The sequence below is a fragment of the Carica papaya genome, chromosome 1, assembly GCF_054855325.1.
Source record: "Carica papaya isolate Zhongbai chromosome 1, ASM5485532v1, whole genome shotgun sequence".
In the NCBI taxonomy this organism is placed as follows: domain Eukaryota; kingdom Viridiplantae; phylum Streptophyta; class Magnoliopsida; order Brassicales; family Caricaceae; genus Carica; species Carica papaya.
The window spans coordinates 3,080,756-3,106,938 of NC_142309.1; the positions used below are offsets into that span (position 1 = coordinate 3,080,756).

General features: G+C 35.3%; 1 protein-coding gene across 3 annotated transcripts in view; it reads left to right on the plus strand.

Annotated features, from left to right (window-relative positions):
* EMB3012 (embryo defective 3012) overlaps positions 1 to 26,183 on the plus strand; it is a 37,514-nt gene that overhangs the window by 10,226 nt on the left and 1,105 nt on the right. For 2 of the 3 annotated variants that reach the window (XM_088214292.1, XM_088214297.1), the window contains 26 exons: positions 9,283 to 9,394; positions 9,481 to 10,100; positions 10,238 to 10,361; positions 10,444 to 10,721; positions 11,828 to 11,938; positions 12,110 to 12,172; positions 12,882 to 13,073; positions 13,437 to 13,496; positions 13,575 to 13,643; positions 13,946 to 14,092; positions 14,204 to 14,323; positions 14,491 to 14,610; positions 15,316 to 15,471; positions 15,551 to 15,613; positions 15,741 to 15,811; positions 16,526 to 16,928; positions 17,435 to 17,537; positions 17,629 to 17,741; positions 17,909 to 17,980; positions 18,638 to 18,713; positions 19,571 to 19,678; positions 19,804 to 19,945; positions 24,249 to 24,323; positions 24,399 to 24,618; positions 24,810 to 24,864; positions 25,166 to 25,257. In XM_088214292.1, the coding sequence (XP_088070418.1) occupies positions 9,283 to 9,394; positions 9,481 to 10,100; positions 10,238 to 10,361; positions 10,444 to 10,721; positions 11,828 to 11,938; positions 12,110 to 12,172; positions 12,882 to 13,073; positions 13,437 to 13,496; positions 13,575 to 13,643; positions 13,946 to 14,092; positions 14,204 to 14,323; positions 14,491 to 14,610; positions 15,316 to 15,471; positions 15,551 to 15,613; positions 15,741 to 15,811; positions 16,526 to 16,928; positions 17,435 to 17,537; positions 17,629 to 17,741; positions 17,909 to 17,980; positions 18,638 to 18,713; positions 19,571 to 19,678; positions 19,804 to 19,945; positions 24,249 to 24,323; positions 24,399 to 24,618; positions 24,810 to 24,864; positions 25,166 to 25,257 (3,765 nt within the window). The remainder of the gene's footprint in view (positions 1 to 9,282; positions 9,395 to 9,480; positions 10,101 to 10,237; positions 10,362 to 10,443; positions 10,722 to 11,827; positions 11,939 to 12,109; positions 12,173 to 12,881; positions 13,074 to 13,436; positions 13,497 to 13,574; positions 13,644 to 13,945; positions 14,093 to 14,203; positions 14,324 to 14,490; positions 14,611 to 15,315; positions 15,472 to 15,550; positions 15,614 to 15,740; positions 15,812 to 16,525; positions 16,929 to 17,434; positions 17,538 to 17,628; positions 17,742 to 17,908; positions 17,981 to 18,637; positions 18,714 to 19,570; positions 19,679 to 19,803; positions 19,946 to 24,248; positions 24,324 to 24,398; positions 24,619 to 24,809; positions 24,865 to 25,165; positions 25,258 to 26,183) is intronic. The other variant, XM_088214293.1, reaches the window with a different exon arrangement.

Genomic DNA, 26,183 nt, shown 5'->3' on the forward strand with positions numbered 1-26,183 from the left:
ACACTTGAATCCTATAACAATTTTTATGAATGTAAATCATCGAATAAACTATTAAATCAGAGTATATCTTCTCTCTCTCTTTCTGCGCTCTCCATCTTTCTTCCATATCTGAATCATGTATCAGGTTCGTGACAACATGGTATTAGAGGAGCATTCCAGATCCAAATGAGAGGTGGCGGTGGTGGATTATACAGAGATAGTGACCGCTAAACTTTTGCATTCGACCAGATGATGACCAAAATTTGGAGGAAAATTACGAGATCAAGCGAACACTGGACCTGTTGGTGGACATGATTCGCGACAGAGTTCTACCCATAGACACGTTGAAACCTTACGTTCAGCTGCGTGGTAAGTTGTCAGGCAAAGAGGAATCACTTCCGCTTCACCTTTGCGTGGGAGAAAGGTAGGGAAACCCTAAAGCCGGTTCAAGATCTGGACCAGCCAACAAAGCCCTAAAACTGCCTGGATCGAACTAGACTGGTTCACTGAACCGAACTGGTTCAGATTGGACTCTTGAATAAGAAGAAGAAGAAGAAGAAGAAGCTGAAGAAGAAACAGAAGAAGAAGAGGCGGAAAAAAATGAGACAGAAGAAGAAGAGACAAAAGAAGAAGTGACTGGAGAAGAAGAAGTGCTGGAAGAAGGAAGAATAAGAAGAAAAAGTGGAAAATGGTGAGAAAAGAAGTGGTGGAAGAAGAAGAAGACGACACTACGGCGGGCTAGAGATTGGGCAGCGAAAGTGGTTGGCAACGACTGCGACCGTGGTTGGGGAGTTTCCTGTGGGTGAGAGAGAGAGAGAGAGTAGAATCAGAGCTGCGACTGCTTTTAAAAAACTACTTCAAAAAAGAATATACATATATATCTATATAAATAAAAATAAGAAAAAAGTAATAATAGTAACAATATAATATAATGTAATAATAATAATAATAAACAAAAAAATAAAATAAAAAAAATATATCTAAAAAAGAGGTTATTGTCAACCTTGGGGATAAGGTTGATGTTCAAGGGTCGGGTATTGTCAGGATACCACTTAAGGGTAAAAAGAGAAATGCACAGAAAAGAGTAAAATAGTTTGTTTATGTGTACAAATTAGAGTTGGAGTTATTGACCGAAATAATAGCGAAACGACCCCTTTTTCCTGTTGCCGCAGCTGCAACCAAACACTTGAGTAATTTCAGCCTCCATTGCCGCTCGTCTTTAACATTTGAAGTCTATAAGTTGGCTGATTTCTATGGATGTAAATCATCAAAGAAATTATTAAATCAGAGTATATCTTCTTTCTTTTTCTCTCTCTCTCTATTTTCTCCCTCTTGCTTCCTCTTCTTTCCAGATCCGAATCATGTATCAGGTTTGTGACAGTTTTTTTTTGAAATAAAAGTGTGTTGCATCAATCCCCTCTTGAGAAAAACTCGTTCCCGAATTTTATGATTTGCAAAGTGTTAATTTTAGACAAAATATTAATTTTATTTTTTCATATTCTTTATATTGTTACACTTGGGATACTTCTAAAATTTTTAACGTATTAATAAGGAAATTCTTATTTTACTAGAATTCTAATTACATGAGATTACTATTTTAATAGAATTCTAATTATATCATCTAAATTAATTAAATAATAAACTAATTAAATAATAAAATAATAAAATATCATAGTCAACACCACCCTCAAGTTGGTGATAAGATATCACACGTCTAATTTGTAAAGTAAGTTATGAAGATATTTGTTGTAAGGTCTTTTAGTGAAGATATCTGCTACATGCAGTCTACCAGTGCCAATCCTCTTTCCGGTTCAAAGATTCTGATTCCATTTCATTTGATGCACCAATAGTTGATGAAAAGAGACAGAATACGTTTCAGGTTTTAAATCTCTTTAGTTGAAAAAACTCCAATTGTTGGTGTATCAGACGTTTCACTTGGTTCAACCAAATTTTTTTGAGCTCTTATAGGTTCTTCTTTCCTTCCCTACGACTTCTAGTTGGTCATTTATGCAATTTCTAGCAAGTTTCTTTAGTGTGCCTTGGCTTGCCCCAATAGTCACAACTCCGTGGATTGTTAGATTGGTCAGACTGAGCAACTAATTCAGTTTTCTCATTTGGTGCCATGTGAAACATGACATTCCTTTTATTTTTTTTTATTGGACATAAGAATAAGTTTGTTGTAATGAGGGAAGAGGATCTTACCAAATACCTGTACTTGTATTTGATCATATTCGGTGTTCAGACCAATCAATAAATCATTAATACATTATTTCTCTATCAGTTTCTGAAATTTGATTGCATCTACAAAGCAATCTGTATGCAAATCTCGAAAGTAATTTAATGCCTGCCATAGTTTACTGTGTTAAAAAAGATATTGAGAAAGTCATCTCTTCTTATTTTGTGTCATGAATCTTATTGTGGAGTTTATAAATTTGGGCATCATTATCCATTAGTGAGTATATAAGAGATCTTGCATTTCATTTTTTTGCTGTAGTATTGAACAATAGATACATTTGGGTTATATGGGGTTGCATGGAATTAATGAGTCAAGATATTTTCAAATTAGCAACATATGAATTCTTCATATTACCTGTAATATAGCCCTACAAGCCTCTAGTTTTGATAAATAATAAACAAAATCTTAACCAAATAAGATAATTAATTCTATCAAGATTTACGGATTGATTTATAATGAGGGTTATTCGAATTAGGAACCATTATGTCATTTTAGAATATTAGAAATAGAAAAAACAATGCCCAATTGCTAATCACATAACAAACCTTTTCACCAGCACCAAGAAGAGGGAAATATGTTGCAAGCCTGAAGACAGTGACTAGAAACAGACTATTCCATTAAGAAAGTGCTAATATTGCGAAATAAGAGGGCAAACACGCGTGTGCGAGCTGGAGAAAGGACCAGAGAAGGTTGGTCGGAGCGGCTTGTGCATAGAGGTTGGATAAGCGCTGATATCGTGAAAGCACAAGACAGACGTGTGCGGAAGAGTTGGAAAAAGGACCAAAGAAGGCCGGTCAGAGTGGCTCTCATGCGGACAAGTGCCAGTATAGTGAACTCAGAGAAGCAGCGTCACGGGTGGTTGAAGAACAGATTTGCAGAGTCGCGGCCGCGTGAAAGCAGACCTAAAGCGGCAGATCGTGTGGCGATTTGTCTCTAGCGCGGCCGATCTGTGCGACTGAAGAGGAAGAGACGCCATATCTGTTGGTCTCATGCTTGTTCGGCACCAGAAGGTTGGAAGAAGAGGCTCGCACAGTCGAAGAAGAAGATTGCAGCGGCTGAATCACGCGAAAGGCATATTAGAGCGGTTCTGACACGATTTTCACAAGTTCCATATCAAACCTGAACCCATCGGCAATTTTTGTGGTGGTTCCTGATGAAATCGCGGTGCATTGTGGTAGCTGACAACCTCGCATGCAGCTCACGCACCTCTGCTGCTGGCGGTCGGCGAAGTCAAGGAAAGGCCGCTAATGTGTCAACAACACCGTCTGGGGTAGTGATGAGAGTAGATCTGGATGAGTGAGTACTAACTCAGCTTATTGTTTTATTTTAGAATTTGAAGGAAATTCTGAAATTAAAATCTTAAAATGACTTTATTTGACTTTGATACCATGTTGCTTTTGGAGAAAAAATAGAAATTTTATGTTTTTATACTTTTTATATTGTTTCATTTGGAATATTTATATAATTTATAATTTACTGATAATTTTTTTTTTTATTCTATTAGAATTCTGATTACATGAAATTATTATTGTACTAGAACTCTAATTATATTATTTCAATTAATGAAATAATAAACTATTAAATAATAAAATAATGAAATATCCTAATCAACATAAAGAAAATTCATCAAGTGATTAATTCTAAAAAATATCAGCATTGAAAGTATAGGATATATTCATATTGGTAGGAAGAAAAGCATTATCAGCTATCCTTATTCGAAAGGGACCAATCTTTTTATCTTTTAACTTGTAAGAATCTGTGAACACCTTAATTCGAAAGGGACCGATCTTGATGTTTGTGGCGATGAATCATCACCAAATCACCTTCTTCGAATGCTTTAAGGTGTCTATATCAATCTGCAATTGTCTTATAATGTAATTTTGTATTTTCCAAATCCTGTTTGACTTAATGAATTTGTTGTATATGCTCAACAAAAGTCCTCTGCACTAAGATTGACTCAGCAGAGAGAGGAAGTCAAATCATATCAATTGTATGTCTTGGAGCAATAATATTGACAACTTTCAAAGCAGACTTGTTGATAGAATGGTTGGCCATGCTGTTAAAGACAAATTTGATCCTATTGCTTTGGGTTATTACCAGAAGACAATCAAATCATATTATGAAGGGTACAATTAGCCACTAAAGTTTGTCCATTTATCTGTAGATGACTAGTACTACTATACTTTAAAAAAGTATAAAAAATCTCCACAAAGTCCTCCAAAATGACCTAAAATTTTTACATCTCTATCTCAATTAATGGGACAAGGAACACCATGCAAAAGAACAATTTTCCGAAAGAATAAGTGTGTTACATAAGAAGAATTTGAAATTTTTTTACAAGGAAGTGAAACATTTTAAAGAAACGATCAAGTACAAACACCGAATCAACACCTTGTTGAGTCCGTGGCAAGCCAAGAACAAACTCCATAGTCAAATCTTGTCATATTGTCTTGGGAAGAGGTAGAGGCGTATAAAAACTGACATTTTGAGCTTGTCCTCTGACCTTTTGACAGAGAGGGCATTTTTTAACATAACATCCTATATTCCTTTTAAGTTGAGGCCAGTAGAATCTTTCTTACATCAAACTAATTGTTTTATCTGAACTCGCATGCTCTTCTAACCCTCCAGCATGTAGCCCTTGTACTAAATATTCACACAAAGAAGAACAAGAAGTACATAAATAAGTACATTTGAATAAAAACCCATCTTGAAAAATTATGAAATCAACAACAATATTTATTATTACATCATGCTCAGATGTTACCAATATCATAAATATCCTCCAAATAGTTGAATTCCATGATCTCAGTACCCACTATAGCTAGTAAGAAAGCTTGTCGACTTAATGCATCAGCTACTTTATTTTGTTGACCGAACTTGTGTTTAATAGCAAATTCCTGTAAGAAAGTAATCCATTGAGCATGCATCCTATTCTCTGTACCTGACAATTGATGAACTTTAAAGCTTGATGATTCATGAATAAAGCAAACTCATTGGAAATAGTGCCCCAATGCTTTAGAGTTCAAACTACTGCATAATGAACCTGAGGCTGTGCACTTTTGGCGGGGTTGACGAATCTTTTCACTAAAGCATTTAACAGGCAACCTTCTCGAGACAAAATAGCTCCGATTCCCAATGTTGATGCATCACAATCAACTTGATCAAAGCAAAATTGTTTTGTGAAGCAAAATTGTCTTCTGAATCCTTTACACATTGAAGCTGACCCCTTTCTTAATCAATCAGTTATAGGTGTGATGATAATGCTAAACCTTCTAATAAACCGCCTATAAAAGGTAGATAAGCCATGGAAGCTTTACACATCTTGCTATTTCAGGGGATGGCCATTCCTGAATTGCCTTCACCTTGATATCATCCACCTATCTACCATCTTTTGCCACAGTAAATCCAAGGAATAAGAGATAATCAGTTATAAAGGGGTACTTCTTAAGATTGATATGCAATTTATTTTCCTGTAAGGCAATAAAGACTTCCTTGAGATGCTCCAAATGCTAATTTGCATCTTTACTATAAATAAGAATATTATCGAAATAAACCACTACAAATTTGCCAATAAATGGGTTGAGAACTTGATTCATGAATTGCATAAATGTACTTGGCAAATGAGATAATCCAAATGGCATTACTAGCCATTCATGGAGGTCATCTTGGTCTTGAAAGATGTTTTCCACTCATCACCAGGACGGATCGAGATATGATGATATCCAGTTCTTAGGTCAAGTTTAGTGACACTACAACACTTTCTAACCTGTCAAGCATATCATTAAGGCGTGGAATGGAGAAGCGATACTTGATTGTTATTTTGTTGATGAGATGACTATCTACACACATTCGCCAAGTATTATCTTTCTTAGGAGTTAGTGATGCAGGAATTGCATAAGGACTCATACTTTCACAAATCAAACCTTTATCTAACAACTCGTTAACTTGTCTCTGTAATTCTCCGTGCTCAGAAGGTTCATACAGTAGGGTGGCAAATGAGGTAAGCTTACTCCAGGTATCAAATTGATGTGGTGCTGAATGTTTCTCATATGAGGCAATTCATCAGGTAATGCATTAGGAGACAGATCAGCAACATCAGGACTTAATTCTCATACTTTAATTGGAAATTCTTCAATTGTGTCCACTTGACTTTTGAAACTAAGGCTCCACAAAATTTGGCTTCTTGACCTGCTCAAAGAATTATGGACCCATAATAGTAGTAAAAAGTGGGCAATCCTCTTTTGCGATAAGATTACCATCATTTGATGGAGACTGCAATACTAAAATGATCTTCTTATCATGCCACCAAAAAATAAAGGTATTATCTCGATCTTTATAGGTAAAATAACATCATAGGATCATGGTCTTCCCAACAGAATATGATAGGTGTCCATATCTACCAGTTCGCAGACAATTTCATCCTTGCAACATTTCTTATTGACAAAGAAAGTTTGTAAATTTCCTCCACTTGAACTTCTGGTCCTTTCTTAATCCATGCTATCTTATATAGAGGCAGGTATTTCTCGGTTGCCAAGTTTAGCCTTCACTAAGGCTTTAGACTTCTCGCTATTGCCACTATCAATAATCACATTACACACTTTATTTTAAATAATACACCTAGTTTGAAATATTTTCTATCACCTAGAATAATCTAGCTTCTTTGGAGTGAATATTATCTGTTGAACAACACATGCCACTTCTTCTCTGACATCTTCAATTTCAGCATCCTTATAAATATCTTCTTTAAATATTTGTTTTTTTGTACCACCACCTTCTTCAGTAAAGTTGACAACTGGCCTATTTGGGCAATTGTTCAAGAGATAACCTAGTTGGTTGCAACGAAAGCATTTGCCGTGATTAGACCATGCATAAGGATCATTATTGGTTCCTCACTTCTGCTGATTTCTGCCTCAGGTATTGGGATCATGTAGTGGCTGAAGTTGCTGCTCAGGTTTGTGTTGAATTCTAACTTGAAGAACATTCTTTGTAGCGGAATTGCTGCTGTTAGAAGCCACTGAACCCCTTGGACCAGAAGATCTTTTTGACATTTTCTTTGCAGCTGTCTTTAATGGAGGTTTGAAGGTTGTTGGTGTCTTAGATTGTCTCTGTCGCTTAAAGGTGGGATTGCCATGTGGATTTTCAAAATTTTCAGTGAAATTTCAAGAACCCACTTTTGGATAAATACTAGGTCTATAAACGTCATTGTCAGCTAACAGAGGGACTCATCAATGACTACCTTGCACCGCCCCATTGTTGTTGCTTATAGTCCCACAGAGGAGGCAGACCGCGCTAGTTGTGTAAGACAATTCGGTTGGCGATCTCTGTGATGATGTTCGGTCGCGTTGGTTTCTGACTGCATTTCTTACAAAAGGTGTGCTATAGACTGTCTTGATTCTCTCACTTCCTTTGGTTGCTTCAGATCAGTCATGGTCCTTATTGGCCTACTGGTTGATGTTTGGTCCGGTAGTCGGTGTTGTTGAGTGCTCTGTTGATTAGATTTCAGCATGATCCCCGTCTATTATCTTCCCTTAAAAATAATAGAGATTACCTCATTTAGAGAGAGTAATTCTTTTTTCCCCCCTCTATTTGAATCCTAACTTGGTCAAGTTCCACATTAAGATCTGCCAAAAACTCCCCTTCTATTATCTTCCCTTAAAATAATAGAGATTACCTCATTTAGAGAGAGTAATTCTTTTTTTCCCCCCACTATTTGAATCCTAACTTGGTCAAGTTCCACATTGCGACCCGCCAAAAACTAAAACTGTCTTTCTCAATAAAAGTTTCTAAGGAAATTGCTTACGGTTAGGAGATTAGCATATTGATCTAGCTCTTACCATCAACCTTTTAGGAGATTAGCATATTCCATAACAAATCTGCTTCCTTGTTTTGCAGAGGTGGTCTTAACATTTAATTTAGAAATCTGGGTTACATCTCAAACTTTGTAGTAACTTTGTCTTACAACCTTCAAAATGTCTTTTGGCAGTTGGCAAAATATGCAAGTATTATTGATTTCTGGCAGTATTGAGTTCCAGAGTTAGGCTATGATCATAGAGTCTTTTTCATCCCGGACATCAAAGTGGGAGTCTCATGGTTTTAGATTTGTTCCTAAAAAGTGGCTATTTTTGTTTTCTTTTAGGAACAAAAGGACCAGTTGGGGCATTTTAGGCAATTTTATCTATTCGGGCGGTAGGTTGCTTGAATGTGTTGTAACTTTCTAGTAGGATGATGTGAGGTTATCCTTTCATAATTGGTGCTGGTGGGTTATAAATTTATTTTGGAGATGGCACAATGGAGCAGTTAAGAGACAATCAGTGGCTGAAAAATAGTGGCAGGGTGCTGGAGACAGTTGTGGCATAGGAGTTGCAGCTGGTGGCAACTACCCAAGGGAGGGGACAGCTGCTGGCACTGATGCAGTGGCAGCATGGCTGGGCAGCAAGGGCTGATGCAGCTGGAGATTCTGACTTGGCAGAGCTGGGTAGTGCACACCTGTGGGCTGTGCGTCTTGGTGTTTTCTGGCTGAGTTTAGGTTTCTTTTTTTTGGTCGAAGGCTGATTAGAGTTTGAGCAGAGAAACAAAGATTTTTTCTTATGGTTCTGATACCATGTGGAATAATAGAATGTTACGTATATTTAATGGTTGGGTTCTTCATAGACAGCAACTTTAGGTCTAACAACAAATATACACTTTCCAACAACTTGATGAAGTTTTAATGTCTTAGCAATGAAAATCATGCAAGGGATTTAAATATTTTCTACGTTTCCTTTCTGGTTTCCTCATTATAGTTAACAAATAGATCTGTTGCTGCAAAGGACTAACTTTTATGGGTTCTTTTTATTTTGTGATTCCTGCACGTTAAATATTTGATTGATGACACATATTAGACTTTGTTGTGTTGAAGGATGCTGAAAACGATCTCTAAATTGGTGTTAAATTGGCATCTTGGAAGATGGTTGTAGATGATGTATACACTACATGCACAGTTTTGTTGTTCCTCTATTCAATTAGTGTTCTTTCTCCTCTATTTTTAACATATGTTTCTAATAGTGAACTATGCTTATTTTTAATAGGTGACTATTGAAGTTTCTACTCCGTTTTCTATGATTATGTTGCAAAATTTCCCTGTAGAGACTGCTGTTGGATCATATTTGGAAGCTGCTGTCACACTGAAAGCTCCAAATGGTATACCATATCCAAAAATATATCTACAAATCCTTTATTATTGCTGGTTGACTTTCATGTTTCTAAGGTTGATGTATCATTTACAGGTGCATATTTTTCTCGGTGTGATGCTTTTAGCTTGTTGGTAAAATGGAAGGCTGGAAGTGAATCTTTTGTTCTTGTAAATGCTACGAGAGAGATGTCTGCTTTGGACAATCTACAAAATATTGAATTCCCAAAATCAGCTTCTGGTCCTCCATGCTCATGGACTCACATATATGCAGCTGGTTCTGGTCGAACCATGCTTCATGCCACACTATCAAAAGAATATAGTCATTTTGATTCCTATTTTAGTCAACATGTTGTCTTGAAAGCAACTTCAATTATTGCAGCATATCCTCCACTTGTTCTCCGTCAAGCAGGTGATGGAAGCCCTTTTGGTGGTTATTGGTATGATAGAGCTCAAGCAGAAACAGACAATGAACTAAAACGATTGGATAAGTTATACCTTGTCCCTGGAACACAATTAGATGTTATGCTTCTTGGAGGACCTGAAAAATGGGGCAAAAACGTAGATTTCATTGAAACTGTAGAGATACTGGATGAGGGCAATATATCCTCAAAGTTAGATGAAGACGGTGCTCTTACCGAAGGGGTTCATGTTCGTAATTTTCTTGTCAGCCATGGTAGAGTCTATAGTGTTGTATGCCAAACACTGGGTACCTATGTAAGTCAATAGATTGCTTCTTGTTTTGAGATGCCTTATAATGTCCAATCTATTTAGTGCATTATTGATTTTATCTTTATTTAGGATTTATTGCATTCAAAGTAAGGTTTTTTATTTCACTTTTATGAATGTCTCAGAAACTTGTGTTCAGACGTGGAAATCTGGTTGGGAATGACCATCCTGTGCCTGCTATAGAAGAAACTTTGTTGTCTCTAGCATGCAGTTATCCTTCAGCAGTTGTACTTATAGTTGATGAGCCTGGTACATTTGATTTCCCATCCAAGAAATTGATTTTTGTTTTTTCCAATCTTTCCTTAAGATTTTTCGAATTATGCCTATACAGTTAACAAACATGAAGTCATACGAACTGCAACTCAAGCTGATCGTAGCCCAGGTCGAATTCGTGTAAACCCTGTTACTGTTGCAAATGGGCAAACCATTCGAGTGGCTGCTGTTGGAATTAGTAACTCTGGAGAACCTTTTGCAAATTCATCTTCCCTGTGTCTGAGTTGGGAACTGAGCAGCTGTGACGGCCTGGCTTATTGGGATCAGGATTATGGTCCAAAGAGGTTTGTGGCCAGTTGGGAGAGGTTTCTGGTCTTGCAAAATGAATCAGGACTGGTATTTCCAGAATTCTTTATATTTACTGCTATTGTATTGTTTAATCAGATTTAGTTACTTTTTACTGCAGCTTTAATTTATACTTCCAGTCATAATCAATTAAATAGATCCAGTGTAAGCTGTCAGGTTGCCCTGCGTCTTTAGGATACCTTGATTTAACTTGGTAACTTCTTTTTGTCCAAAATCTTTGCCTTCTGTTATGGTAACATCAAAATAATTCTTACTCTCGTATAAAAACGTCTTACATATCATTCAACTTGTTCCTTGCATTTCTCTTTCTTTTTTTCTTTGGATGGCCTCAATCGGGCAAGTAAGGGGGCCGTAACCAACCCAACTACAAGGGAGTTAGTAATTTGTGTATGTCTTTTCAATTGTCCAAATTATGGGTTCAGAGTTAATTATCATATTAACTTAATAAAGGTTCATCACCCAGCATTTGTCATATTAGTTTTATCGTAATTGTTGCACTAGACTACTTTTATCACCTAGCCTTAGTGAGAAATGCAGTATGAAACTGTTTCTGAAGTGAAAGATAGCGTGACTTGACAATCATGTGAACTGGCTGGGTATTTGTCCTAAATGTCCATCCAAAACACCAGCTAGGAATGTTCTTCTGTGATGAAAATAAGTTAAAATTTCTGCAGAATTGTGTTCTCCTGATGCAATCTTTCTGAAGTTAGTAAAAAAACGCTGTTTATACAAAGGTGGGAGCTATGTTTCAGAACATCCTTGGAGGGTTGCAGTATCTGAAACTGGCTTTAGCTGGTTAAAAATCAAGATTAGACAAAAATACATACTCTTTGATTCTGGATAAGCAAAAGGTTGTATATACAATCATGATGTTAAACTTACATTAGTAAGTTATGGTTGGTTGGGTGCTTGATTATTTTCTAATACACTTGGATCATTGAGCTCAGAAGCTTGTAGCTTCAGTAATAAGGCTTTTTTCTGGATTTTTCCTTGATCTATGCCTAATTATGAGATTGCCAGTCATGTTGTAACACTCTTATTTTCTTGAGATTTGATTACGAAAATATATTATCAAATCTTTTTTCTAATAATTATCAGATGCTGATATTTCTGTGATGCTCAATGTGTCTTTTCAGTGTACTGTCCATGCCACTGTTACTGGTTTCTGTGGTACCATGAACATTCCGGTTTATGCTGCATTGCCTAAAGGATCAGAAAATGTTCTTATGGATACTGTGCGTTTACAGGTATATTGTTGTGGAAGTTCTGCTTTTGCATGATGTTTTCTGTAAATTTCCCAATCAATCAGAAGATTTCCGTGTATACATTTTTCTTTCTCTTTTCTAATTGTATTCTCAAGACATCCCCTTTTTATATTATATTTGGCCTTTACCTTTTGATTTTATCCAAACATGCAGCTGGTTTCTACTCTAGGAGTCAACCCAGAGTTCAACTTGTTGGTCTTCAATCCTGAAGCTAAGGTAGGGACACATACCTATATGTTTAAAGTTGTTTTGCCTATTTTAATGGAATATATTGTCTTGTCTTGTCTGAAGCATTTTTTATCATATGAAGGCGGTTATCACGTGCATTTTTCCAAAGAGGAATCTGTTTTCAAGAGTTTGAGAGTTGAAGGCATGGAAATCTCAGAACAATGGCCTGTGTTTCTGTTTCTGATCAAAATTGACTTGCTCTATAAATTCTTGGATAACAATTCTTTCATTTTCTTGAAACTTGAAAGATTCTGAAGTTTGCAAAGAACTAATGAAAATATTTATGCTTCCTATGAAATAAAGTAGAAGAGTTTGAGGATGTCTTGGTCCCATTTTCAGAATCAGAGATTATTACACTTTTTATTCCTTGAAGAAGGGACAGGGCTACAATTATGTTTGTTTTCCTTTAAAAAAGCGATCAGTTTCTTCAATTGCTTTAAGACGATATCACCATTTTGCCCCTTTAGTTTGCGAATTATATTTTTTAATCTCAGGAACTGCACTTCACTAATAACAGCTTCAAGCATGGACTCTTATGCGGGTAGCTCATCTAAGACTCTTTTAGACCATAATAGTCTGATAATAATCCTGTTATTGTTGAGGCGTGGTTGGACTTTCTGTTGGTATCTTTTCAAATTTTGTATATGAATGTGGAGCACCAGCATTACTACAAAATGTAATTTGTTTGTTACTGAAGGTGAATTTGTCAATTACTGGAGGGAGCTGTTTCTTGGAATCTGTCGTGAATGATTCTCGAGTTGTAGAAATTATTCAATCTCCACCTGGTTTACATTGCTTACAACTGGTACTGTCTCCTAAAGGACTGGGAACTTCTCTTGTGACTGTTTATGATATTGGGCTTGTTCCTCCACTTGCAGCTTCTGCTGTGGTAATACGTTCTTTCCCTTCTGTCTGTTTATATAATTATTAATTGATGAGAATCTCTTGATTTGGATTATCATATTGCTTGTATTGGTATGAATTATTTAGTTCTGATATCAATGTTGATGACACCCTTTTGGCCAAACTGTGGGAACCTTTTTCAGGAAGTAGGCAACTTTGAAGTAGTCTATGTTTCAGTCTAGAACTCGAGTGGTGGATACTAATACAATTGTAGTTCTTGTTCCGTGAGCTTGATAATGATCAATGTTTTTACTTTAACCTTAATGGAAATCAAACAATGTACCTGTAATAAAGATTTATTCTTCTCATATGCTGAAGTTTCGAATTCGGTGATACACATTTTGCACAGGTTCAAGTGTCAAACGTGGACTGGATAAAGATTCTATCAGGAGATGAGATAACCATTATGGTATGCTTAGTGCACAAAAAGATATCCTTTTGATTGGGTGCACATTGGACATTCTTCATATGCTATTTCATGCTTCAGGAAGGACGTACAGAATCTATTGATATCGTGGCTGGGATTAAGGATGGGAGTACCTTTGTGTCTTCTCAAGTTGAGTTTCTATCATTTATGATTTTATGAAAGCTATGTGTTTCGGTTTATCTTTCTGGGCATGTTTGAACAAATGAAATACTACATGCATGGTATTTTCCAGTTTGAATATGCACATGTTAACAACTGTTGACGTATGGTTTGACTATTGATGTTATTGGCCTTGTTTATAGTTTTATGAAGTTTTTGCCAATATGTCTGTAATAGTGAACATGGACATCTGCATGCCCATCTGCATTTGCCATCAGAAATATACCATCAGAAATATAATTAAATTCTGACCAAGAACTTCTTTGATGCAGTATCCATATATGAATGTTCGTGTGCATATTGAGGATGATATAATAGAACTTGTTGACCCTGATCATTCTTCAACTCCTGCTCGAGGATATCTCAGGGCACCCACTTTTAAAATTGTTGGTAAACATCTGGGAGTCACATCTCTTCATGTGAGTTCTTTTTTGTTAGACCATTATGTTATCTTTCTATTGGGCTGTTACTATTGTCTACTTTGGAAACTAGATCTGTGAATAGAGTTTACAGAGAGATTTTGCAATCAGGTCAGTGTTAAACAGCTATCAGGAAATGAAATATTGAGCCAACCAATAAAGGTAGAAATTTATGCCCCTCCAAGACTTCATCCCAACCATATTTTTCTGGTGCCTGGTGCATCTTATGCGGTATGTTTAAGAAATTTCTTGTTTTCTTTATTTTTCTGTTAGACAGATGTCCAGGTTTCAAGTGGAAAGAAATTATGAGTTGAAAATTGTGATCTCTTCAGTTTTCTATTTGTTTGATCCCATCTTTTTCTTTTATTTATTTGCTTACATAATTGTCTCGTATTTAGCTTATTATGGAAGGAGGGCCTACAATTGGTGTATCTGTTGAGTATGCCATCACAGATGATGGAATTGCAACAGTCCACAAATCTTCAGGACAGCTTTCTGCAATTTCTCCTGGGAACACGGTGAGGTTCAATATTCAGCTGATATTTGATAACAACCTTTCTACTTGACCATTTTGCTTATTGAATCTACACGCTATGGTCCTGGAAAACTTTGTTTATTCAAGCATGGTGAAACCTTTGCTGTTGTATGAGAATATCACAATTGTGATTGATCAGTTAGATATGCTTTTCAATGTTTCAGTTTCCTTTCATGGTTTACTTCAAGGTAGTGGATTCATTTTCTCATTATTAGATGCCTCTTCTAGATGTTTTAAACTTGCATTTGTACCAAGAGCTGCTTGAGCCTTTATGTGTTTGTAACTCAGATGCTGTCTGTTCCTTTTTTTTCTGTATATCTATTTGTGTGCTTGAATATATTATGTGTTTGAACATTGAGCACTGGTGGCAACACCATCTCATAATCAGAATGCTGACCGTTTAGTCTGTACCACTATTAGCCCTCAGAAAAGAATGTTCTAGTGATGTGAATGCAGGTCTTTCTGATTTGAACTCATCAGTCTCCCTGAATAACTGCATGCTATCCCCGTATGAAAGTGCTTTCATTTGTTCTCTTAAATTTCTTCCTGTTACTGGATGCATTCTTGTATTTTGTCATTTATTTGTTTGCCTATCTCCTAAAACTAGACAAGAAATTGATAGAAAATTGTTGATTCTTCGTCTTTGGCGGGGTTTTGCTTAATCTTATACATTTCCTTCCCTCACCAGACTATCCTTGCAACAATTTTTGGGAAAAGAGATGCTGTTATATGTCAAGCATATGGCAGCGTTCAAGTAGGAGTACCGACTTCAGCAAGTTTGATTGCACAAAGTGACATGCTTGCCATTGGCCGTGAGATGCCAGTATTTCCTTCATTTTATGAGGCAAGAATACTCAAAAGAATTTTAATCTCAGTCTATTTGGTCATCACTTGTCAGAATATTAACTTATGGATATTATCAGGATGATTTATTTTCTATTTCTGAGCTCTGCAAAAGTTACAAGTGGGCTATAGAAGATGAAAAGGTCGGATAAGTGTTTTCTATTATTTCTGCTGTTCGTAATTTCCTAACTTCTTACGTGGCTTGTTGATGATAAGATAATTTTCTATTTGTTCTAATGAAAGGATAATTTCCTTCTTTTCCATGTCTAGGTGTTGAATTTCCTTGTATTAGAGGATTTACATGACGGGGAACTTGGTTTCATCAGTGTCTTGCATGGAAGGTTAGCTTAAGATTAATTTACTATTTCTTTTTAGAATTTGAATAAAATGTGTATCTGCTCAAGATACTTACGAACTGCGAGAAAAATTTGCAAAATATAGATGTTAAAATTCTGTAATACGATTGACTATATCAATCTAATTCCTCATGCAGTTTCTATGTAAAAAAAAATATCATTTGGCATCTTGTCATTTGATTACTTGAAAGTGAATGCAACTTTTAAAAAGCTCTAGGATTTCCCTGCAAAAATCTGCATAATGTTGGAACATAAGAGAAGTTTGTTTTAATATTTTGAGTTTTGATGAGTTTGTTCAGTGTTCTCATGAAAGATTTCCAGAAGGCATAATGCTGTAAGCAAATTTATATAAAAAGTGCACTGAATCTTTAAGTCACTGATAAATTTTTGAGCCCCTAATGCTTGTAGCTAATATTGCTGCAACATGACATAAGCTTTTTGACCCAACATGATGAACACATAGATTTCATAAGCAAATTTATATAAAAAGTGCACTGAATCTTTAAGTCACTGATAAATTTTTGAGCCCCTAATGCTTGTAGCTAATATTGCTGCAACACGACATAAGCTTTTTGACCCAACATGATGAACACATAGATTTCATAATCTTACTTTTTCTTGTATGTTTTATTAAAAATAAGTTGCATTTAGATCTGAAAAGATACCTTTTCTTCATGAGCAATTATCTCTCTCTTCCAGATCAGCAGGCAGGACAAATGTCACAGTCTCATTCTTGTGTGAATTTACTTCTTCTGGTTCATACTTTGAATCAAGATCTTACCATGCTTCAATGCCATTATTGGTGGTGCCTGATCTCCCTCTGGCTCTGGGAGTTCCAATTACCTGGGTTCTTCCTCCTTTCTATACTACATCTGGTGTTTTGCCTTCATCTTTAGAAACACATGTCGAAACGGATGGTCAGATTCGCAAAAGAGCCATTAGTTATTCTGTACTGAGAAACTGTGATGAAGTCATACAGGATGCTATTTCCATTGATGGAAATAGAATAAAAACAAAAGAGAGTAACAATATTGCATGCATTCAGGCAAAAGATCGGGCAAGTGGTAGAGTCGATATTGCTTCTTGTGTCAGGGTTTCTGAGGTATAGTACCATGTATTTCAACTGCTTTACATAATGAGCAATAAAATTAACATGTCATCTATCAAGATGATTAAGTTTAAAGGCATATAGCTTCAAGATGATGTTTTAGTTAGATTTTGCTTGTTAACGGAGTTTCACAGACTTGGTTGTTGGTGTTGGGGACTGTTACATGGCAAGGAATTGGATTAGTTTGTCTTACTTGGTCTTATTGTAGGCATGAACATGCCAAGGTATCAAAATCCCCAGATTTCCTTTGTTCAAAAAGAGTAGTGACTGCATATCATGGTATATTTTCTCATAAATCAAATGGTTCTTATGAACATCATTAGTGGGTGCAAGCGCTTAAGCTGACTTCATGTAGTATGTATTGATAATGTTAACATGGAGTTTAAGCTCTTCTTTTTCTTTCATAAAACTGATTGTTTTGTGTCTGGTCACTCAGTTAGTTCTTGTGCCTTTGCTTCTGCTTTTATTGACACCAAAATTGCTCTTTATTTGATGATCAGGTGACCCAAATTAGGATAACAAGCCAGGAATTTCCATTCCGAACAATTGATATTGCTTTCGGTGCTGAACTTGAACTTCCAATAAGCTATTGTGATTCTTTAGGTATGTTGAACTTAGTGCAGTTACCCTTGCTTAAATTTTGTGTTTCTAATTTGGGACCTTATTTTTATTTTTCTGGTTTTCTTTTGACTAGGAAATCCTTTTTATGAAGCACATGATGTTGTTCACTACAACGCTCAAACTAACCACCCTGATGTTGTATCTATTAGCACCAGTCATGATGGCAATGAAAATATCCGTCTCAAGGTATGTTGTAAAAAGTTGTTCCCATACTTTGTCATAGAAAATGCACTTATGAGGAGGATGGCATTTTCTCTTGCATGTGTGTAACCATTTTGTTCTGGTATCTGCTCAATTGTCTCTCAGCTGAATCATGCTTTTGTGATATCTGTTCTTTAAATTTCTGGTTGAAGGGAATGCAACATGGTAAAGCTCTTCTTCGAGTGTCAATAAACAATAATCTACGGAAGGCAGACTATATGATGGTATGTGTTTTCCCTGTTCAAACTCATGGTATCCACCAGAAAACTAACTGATTGCAATCTGAACTTGCTGATGTATTTCTTCTTTTGTCAAAAGTAAGCTGAGTTCTGGGAAGAAAACAGGAAGGCTTGACTTCTTTTGTTCACTTTTTGGTGCTGATGTTCCTAAGCTTCAACCTTGTCAATATTCAAAGTTCCTTTTCACTATTCTCAAACATTGTCATTCTTTCTCCTCTGTTAAAATGTCATGTTTTATGCATATTATCTTTCTTTTACAGAACACTAAGAAGCCTCTGAATCCAAACCCATGCATGATATGCAAGACTACTACTATTTGGACAATAAATGGAAAACTGTTTTGGTCAAGACTCTTGTGTGTGTCTATTCATGTGGTTATGATGTCAAACTCATCTGTCAGCTGGAAGAACTATTAAATCAGGGGGCACCAATTTAATAAAGTTTTCTGAGGCAATTGAGGGCAAAATCCACCCCCTGGAATCTTCATCTGAAATGTTAATTATTTTCTGATGGAACTTATTTGTCCTAATCAAATTATTAAAAGGAGGCTCTTTATGACTGGTCTTTCTTTTGTATGACCTCTATTAGTTTCTCACATTCAGTGCTTCCAGATTAATATTCAATGAATTTTGCATTTCTCAGGTTTCAGTTGGTGCGCGTGTATATCCTCGAAGTCCAGTTGTTCATATTGGAAGTCGTCTTAACTTCAGCATAGAAGGTGAGTTTATGATGAAATAATTACTCTCTCTTCCACTTTGTCACATCTCATTAAATTTATTCAGTTCTCCAGGCAGAATAGTAGAGATGAAATGAGTTAGACATTAGCTATTCAGTATTACTACATAAATTAATCCATGTGGCCTTGCTAGGATTATGTGGTGCTTCTCTGTGTATAGCCAAGGGTTCAAGAACATTATCATTAGTTTGTGGATGGATCTTATACCAAAATGTCTCATTTTGAATAATTTCAATATAAACAAAACAGTAATCTTTTTTCATTTTAATCTTTCAGGATGGTAGGTTTCTGAATCATTATTTCATGTGGTATTTGATTCGAAGTTAAGAGTTTGAACCTTCACTGCCTTATTTTTTTTTTCAAATCATATTTTTAGCATATGGTAATGGACCTGCACTTTATCCATGTATAGGCTTGTGCTTTGTCCACATATTTAACCTGCCTAGCTTTTGCCTGAAGTGGCATATTAAAGAGCTGATTCCTAAATTACACCAACAAACTGCCGTAATATTTGAATAAATATATCAAAATCTACATACTGACACCAGTATGTGCTTGCATGATGCAAGCATATCAACATTTTCAAAGGTGCAAATATGGCAAAAGCATATTGCCACCTTAAATGCTGAGACTTACGTGGAAAGTTGAGTAACTTCTTAACAACTTAAGTTTTTGAGATACTTGATCACTCAATTATTGTATCGTGGTTAGAAAATCATTTTTAATTCTTCATATTAACCTTGAGCCCTCCTTTTAAGAATCAAAGTACTTTTGAGAAAAACCCAAGAACTCAATAAGTTAAGTATAGGTTATGATAATTTAGTCTATCCTTGTGGTAGGTTTGGATGGTCAGGTTTCAGGCCATTGGCTTAGTGCCAACAAAAGTGTCATAACTGTAGAGACGGATTCTGGACAATCTGAAGCAGTGGGGGAAGGTTCAACACAAGGTACTAATGCCAAACACCATCACTCTTTTGATTTCCTTGTTCACATAAACTTAAAGTGAAGGATATCTTATCGTGGTGCCTTTTATCAGATTTCCATACTGTTAAGACTTGTTACTTTTGTACAGTTTTCTTTCAAAGTAATAGCATGAAACTGTGGACCAAGGTTAAAGTGTTATCAGGAAACATTGTTCATGTAGATGCTCCAAAAGAGATGCTGACAAATGTCCCTCCGCCTGTCAAAGGATATAACTTCTTGGTGAAGTTCAGGTTTGCAAATAAGTCTTTTGTTTTCATCCATGAAATGTTTGCATATTTTTATTCATAATTGGGGGAACGAAACACTACATTGGTTCAAGTTTATTCTATTTCTATTATATTTTTTAGGACTTTAATATTTTAATATGTAGAGCTTAGTTACATTTAACATTTGATGCATTGGATCATTATTGTTCATATCTTCAATACTATAATAATGTATTTGTATTCACACATGTCAAGAATTGGTGACAGAGAATTAACTTAGAATTAAAATGTTATTTTCATATAAATCTTTATTTCATGTGTACTATATTTCTTTGCTTTTCAATAAAATTGAAATTTGAACCAAAAACAATGTAATTGATATCATCTGAGCCATTTGGTTTTGACACTTGATTAATGCAATAGACAAAATTCTTTGTAAATCTAAGGATTCTTAAGAATATAGTATATAAAAATAGATTGTGCTCTTCCTGTCAAAATTACCAGTTACCCAACACTTCATGTATGGAATTAGAATAAAAAATCCTGCATCCAAGCCACGGGAATCTTGTTCAGTTCCTATTAATTTACTCTTCCTTAACTTACTATTTGAGCCGTTTGAAGCCTGCCAATTCTTTTTAACTTGTAATTTTACTACTTGCTCTTGCTTTTATTTATTTTTGGATTTAGATCTATTTCAAATTTTAATTGTAGGTGAATGACGTGTTAGGGATGTAATGTAACATATGTAGCTTCGCTTGAAGGATATATTTAACTATTTTTCTAAGTAGAAAACAGAGTATTATTAGATAGAGAGAGAAGTACAGCAACCGATGATTAGTTATCATCCCAAAAATAGAAACAAAAACCAAAAAAAGGAATGAAGAAATGGAAAGAAAGGACGAAGCTCAATGGAGAATAGTTGACCAATGAAGGATCTTGAGGACCTTATTGATATTTTAATTGACATGTAAATATTTTTGCACATAAATTGGCACCCCCTTGATACTTGTGAATCGTTCCATACTTTTTACGTAAAAAAAAAAGTCCATCAATCCTTATTCAAATAGACAAAGAACAATTTTAAAATGCTTATGCTCCTTAACCCAAGGAGACACCAAAAATGTCGGGATTCCTCTCTAATCAAATCTCCCAGAATCCAGCAAAAAGTTCACCAAAACTAGTACATAATTTAAAATACTAACATGCTATTTCACCATTGATATTGTGTTGAAAGAATAGTATATGGAATTAATAGGAATACCTATGATAAGAATACGGAAATTAAGAAGAGAACCTAACTATATTGGTCATTGATTAGGTACGAACAGCTTCAAGGTTCACAACGATTTTGTGGAATAATTAATCTTTCCTTTCCCTAAGTAAGAAGCCCCAAGGTTCATGACAATTTTTGTGGAACAACTAGTTCTAACTCGCTTGAGAAAAGCTTCAAGGTTCAAGAGTCATCACAAAGGCTTTTTGGATTGGCTTTTTTTTTCTGGGTGCTTTAAGCCTATCACTTTTAGTACAACTAGGTTTTAGGCTAATAATATCTTAAATATATAACATGATAGGACCAAACATGTGGAAGTGGATTGATATTTTATTAAAGAAAAGGTAGAAGGAGGTATTATCTACATGACTTATGTGCCTACCAAAGAGCAAATTGCAGACATCTTATCAAATGTCTTCCTCAACAAAGTTTTGACAGTTTTCTCCACAAGTTGGATATGATTGAAAATTTATAATCCAACTTGCAGGGAATTATGATTGACATCCAATGGCGGAAAACCTTTATAGGAATCCTGGATGCAATAGGATTGTGATTGACATTTAATAACTAAAAATTTACAGATTCCGATTCTGTTTTCAACTAGTGAGCTTAAACAAACAGGATCATACCTCTCTTAGAACCAGCTCTATTTGTAGGGATGGGGGATGAACCCCTTGCTTCTTTTCCTTGGCTTTATAGACTTTGCACCAAAAATAATTGTTCCACTGCATCCTTTTTGAATAATCAAGACAATTATGGATCTTGAAGTGTCTTCTTTCTAAAGAACTCCAACAATGGGAAGTTTCTAAGTTTGGTATCTTTCTTTGCTTTGTTAGGATCTCTTTATACCTAAGCCTTGATTGTGTACATGGTCCCTTGATTCCTTCGGCGCTTATACTAAGTTTTATTTGGAGCATCTTGTCCAAAGCCGTATCAGCCCTTTCCTCTTTCTGGAAAGTTCAAGCTCTTTCAGAGTGAGATATTCGGACTGTGATTATTTGTATTATTAATGCTATGACCTGCAGTAGGCTTGTAGACTGTTTTCTTGGCAAAGAAGAACTTAATTAAAGAGAGAAATTACAGCAAAAAGAGAGGATGAGATATTCTCTGACCATAGAGAAGAAAGCGAAGAAAGATAAAAAAACTGAAAAGCCTTGAAGAGAAAATAGAGATCCAATACTTTGCAATGTTGATAAGCATTTCCATAAAGGTGCCAAACAAGTATAGATTAGACTATCCATGATCATGGTGGTTGAAAAGGATGCTTGAAAATTCTTGCACTCAGATCCAACCAAATAACCAGAAAAATTGCAAAATAATGGCTCCTCTTTGCAAGACCCCCACTTCTTGGTCCTTACTGTCCCCACAAGGTAATAGGGATTAGGGGACACAGCCACTTCTCTTTGAACTGAGGAAATAATCTATTCCACAACTTCCACACCTCAGGTCATTGGAGAAACTGGTGATAATCTCTCTTTAAGCTATCAAAGTACACATTAGACAAATGCCATGATACAATGTGCGTTTCATGCGCTTCCTGAATTTGGGAAACAACAATTATTTATTTCTACTTTGTTGGATGGTCTTGAAGGGTTGACCAGATCATGCTTCTTGTTCCAAATATATTGTGCCCCTAGCTTTGGAGATTTTAATTTCTACTTATGTGATGTTGAGAGGAGTAAGGAGTAATTGGGATTGCAAACAGGGGTTGTTTTCGTAAGATTGCATCATCTCGCTTGAGAGATGCATAACTTTTTACAATCAGCACATTTTGGCCAATACTCTTCTGGAGAGGATGTGTGCTTTTGCCTCTCTTTCAGCAAAGCTCATGGTTTCCATGAGAGGGTTCCTTTATTATTATTGTTACTTTTTTGAAATAACTAAGAGGATTCCTTTATTGACCCTACAAAAGGATTGGGGTGCATGCTTCTTGTTATTCTGTATATATTCTCTTTGGAGGACACTTAATTCTTCTTTACCTTATGTTTCTTATTTATTCTTCTAATGAATTCTTTTACTAAAAGAAAATGAAACCAGCTGTAGCTCCACACTGTAGCCGAATTCTCACACAAAACCAGAATGAATACAGCAGAAACAAACATAAAAGATCACCATAGCCTCGAGATCTCAAACCTCCTTAAATGAATGACCATAACAGACACACCACAAAATGAAAGAACATCAACATAGCCGAAGAAAAAGAAAGGCCTAAAGGAAACAGATTTTGACAGTGTCGGATTTGTGTGCTGACTACCAGCATAATGTGGGACATTGGCCTAGAAGGAGGCCATCGGCATGGAGGTCACTCCACTCCAGTGACCTTAAATCTTTTTTATAATAGATATATGGGAAAGGTTCTTATTCTCTAACAGGCTCTTTTATATTGCTCAAGTCAAATCCTATTTTTTCACCATAATGATCAGTGTCTATCTTTTGACATAGGCAAATAATCAAGTAACTTGGGGAAATTTCTGCGAAGAATCACAGAACGATTATATAGGTTACTTGCATTTGATGATAAGTTAACAGCAGGGAAAAGTACGTCCAGAATTTGATAAGCATCATGACAAACAATACATAGTTACTTGAAAATTAAATTATGGGATTTGTTCACCTATCACGGGACAGCATTAGCGAATAACAAGAACAAGAAGAATAAGAAGTTAATGCTGTTTTGTGGTATTAAATTATAGGAACTGATTTTGGATAGTTTTGCATTGTGTGTTTAGTGCCCTATCTCCTGTTCATCATCTAGACTAGAATAATGGAGAAGCATTTCCATGATCCTTTATCGGCCTCAAAATATATGGCTAGTGTATTCATGCACTTTTAGGATCTTGTCTCAATTTCTTAAGATGTATGAACAGAAATCAAATTTTACAACCTATCCATATTTCATATTACGTCATTCCTTCTGCAAGAAAATCTTTACCTTCCACGTTTACAGTTATGGTATTTATAAATCTTTATCATTGTTATCTTATTCTTTTCAAACAAGTTACATAATTATGTTACACAATTTTTTGGGTTTTTATTTAATTTTAATATACTAAACAGTGATGGGAAATCTGAAGCTCCCAGAAATGGCAAAGCAGTCACGTACAACTGCCAAGTGAACCCTTCATATGTTGGGTATGGCTCTACTCCTCTCTATCAGATATACACATGTTAATAGTCATCAGGTTTTGATGTTTCCCATGATTGAAGCTATGCAAAGCCATGGATGGATGACATGGGCAACACTTATTGCCTCTTCTTTCCTTACTCACCAGAGCATCTGGTGCGCTCAATGCCAAAGCTGAAGAATATGAAACCTTCTGTATCAGTCTCTGTCTCTGTTAGTGGTCTGTTCAATGAAGCCTATCATGTTTCTGGATCTGCATCTGCTCTCTTTGTTGGAGGATTTTCCATTTTGGAAATAGGCAAGGTAAATGGGCTGCCACAAACAGAGAATACATTTCAAGTTTGATAGCTACCTGCTGGCATTTATATTTTACTTTTAACATCTATGAAAAAGTAATATATTTTTAAGTTCTGCTTCAGAGTGATATTTGCTTTTGTTTTTATTCTGAGATGTTATATTTCTAGTATATGACATTAACTCGTGATATAATGCAGCTGAGTCTGACACCTGAATCCAACAAAACTATCATTACCATCTTGGGGAACACAGGTAAATCATTTTGGTAGATTCTTTCCTTCTCTTTTTTATCTTTTTCGTTGTCAATCTCATGATCTTAAAATGAAAGACATTTGAGCCTTCACTAGGTGAGGATACAAATCAGGTTTCAGTTTGTTGGTAGTGTTGGAAACTTGCTGATATTATTGTCTTGGTTATTGGGATGTTGTGTGATTTAAGGTGGAAGGCTTTAGACTATGCCTGAAGTACTAACATATACAAATGCATCTGAAAGGCCTTATCAACCAATCAAAATTTTAGTATAATATCATTAATTTTTTGTTTCTCATTGTAGATGTTGAAATCCGATGGCATGACCGTGATTCATTAGCGATCAGCCCCATCCATAGGGAAGATTTTGGAATTGGTGGGCGTGCAAAATATGAGGTGAGTGTTGCATGTCTTCTTAGTCATTTTCTTGTGATATGGCTTGCTTTGGCAATTTATGAACTTGCCATTTAACATTTGGGATACCGTAGAAGAATATTAGGATTTTCTAGCAACAAGAAACTTGGAGTCACTATTGATCAACAATAGAAGAATCAAAATAATGAAGAAAGGAGAGTATTATAGCAAGCTTGAATTCACAATATCAATTCTAAGCACTAGTCTTTTTGTTGTTAGATGTGAATATTAAATAATGACGATTTCCAAAAATTATGGTATAGTGTGTAAGATATTAATGTTTATAACTAACGTTATAAACTTGAGTTTGCAGTTCCATTTGCCATGAAGATTAAAAAAAGGGTATTCTTATTGGAAAAAGTGGAACGGGTTCATATATGTCTAATTGCTGACACTTTAATTCTATGGAACTGAATGATACAAAAGGTTGGATCTTAAGTTTGATAACTGAAAATGAAAAAGTTTTTCAGAGATTAATTTTGTTCCCTCATTTGGATAGAGTAAATTAGTTCCAAAATTTGTTACATGACATAAAATTTTAAAATACCAAATTATCCATGCATTTATTTTGCTTATCCTAAGCTACCCTTTGACCTCCATATAGAATATACGTTATCCATAACATTTTTATTTATAATTTAAAAATTTGTCTACATATAGTAATTACACATAATAGTTAGATTTTATATACTATTATTTTTATGTAGTTAGTTTATTAATATATATAGTCTAGTATTTTTTTAATAATTATAAAAGGAAAAATAATATTAAGTTTTTTGTGTGGTTAATTTATTAATATGAATAGTTTAATATTTTTTAAAAAATTAATAGTAAAAAATAAAATAAAATTATTTTTTCAAATGATACTAAATTTAATATATTCAATAAACATGGATAATAATGGTATA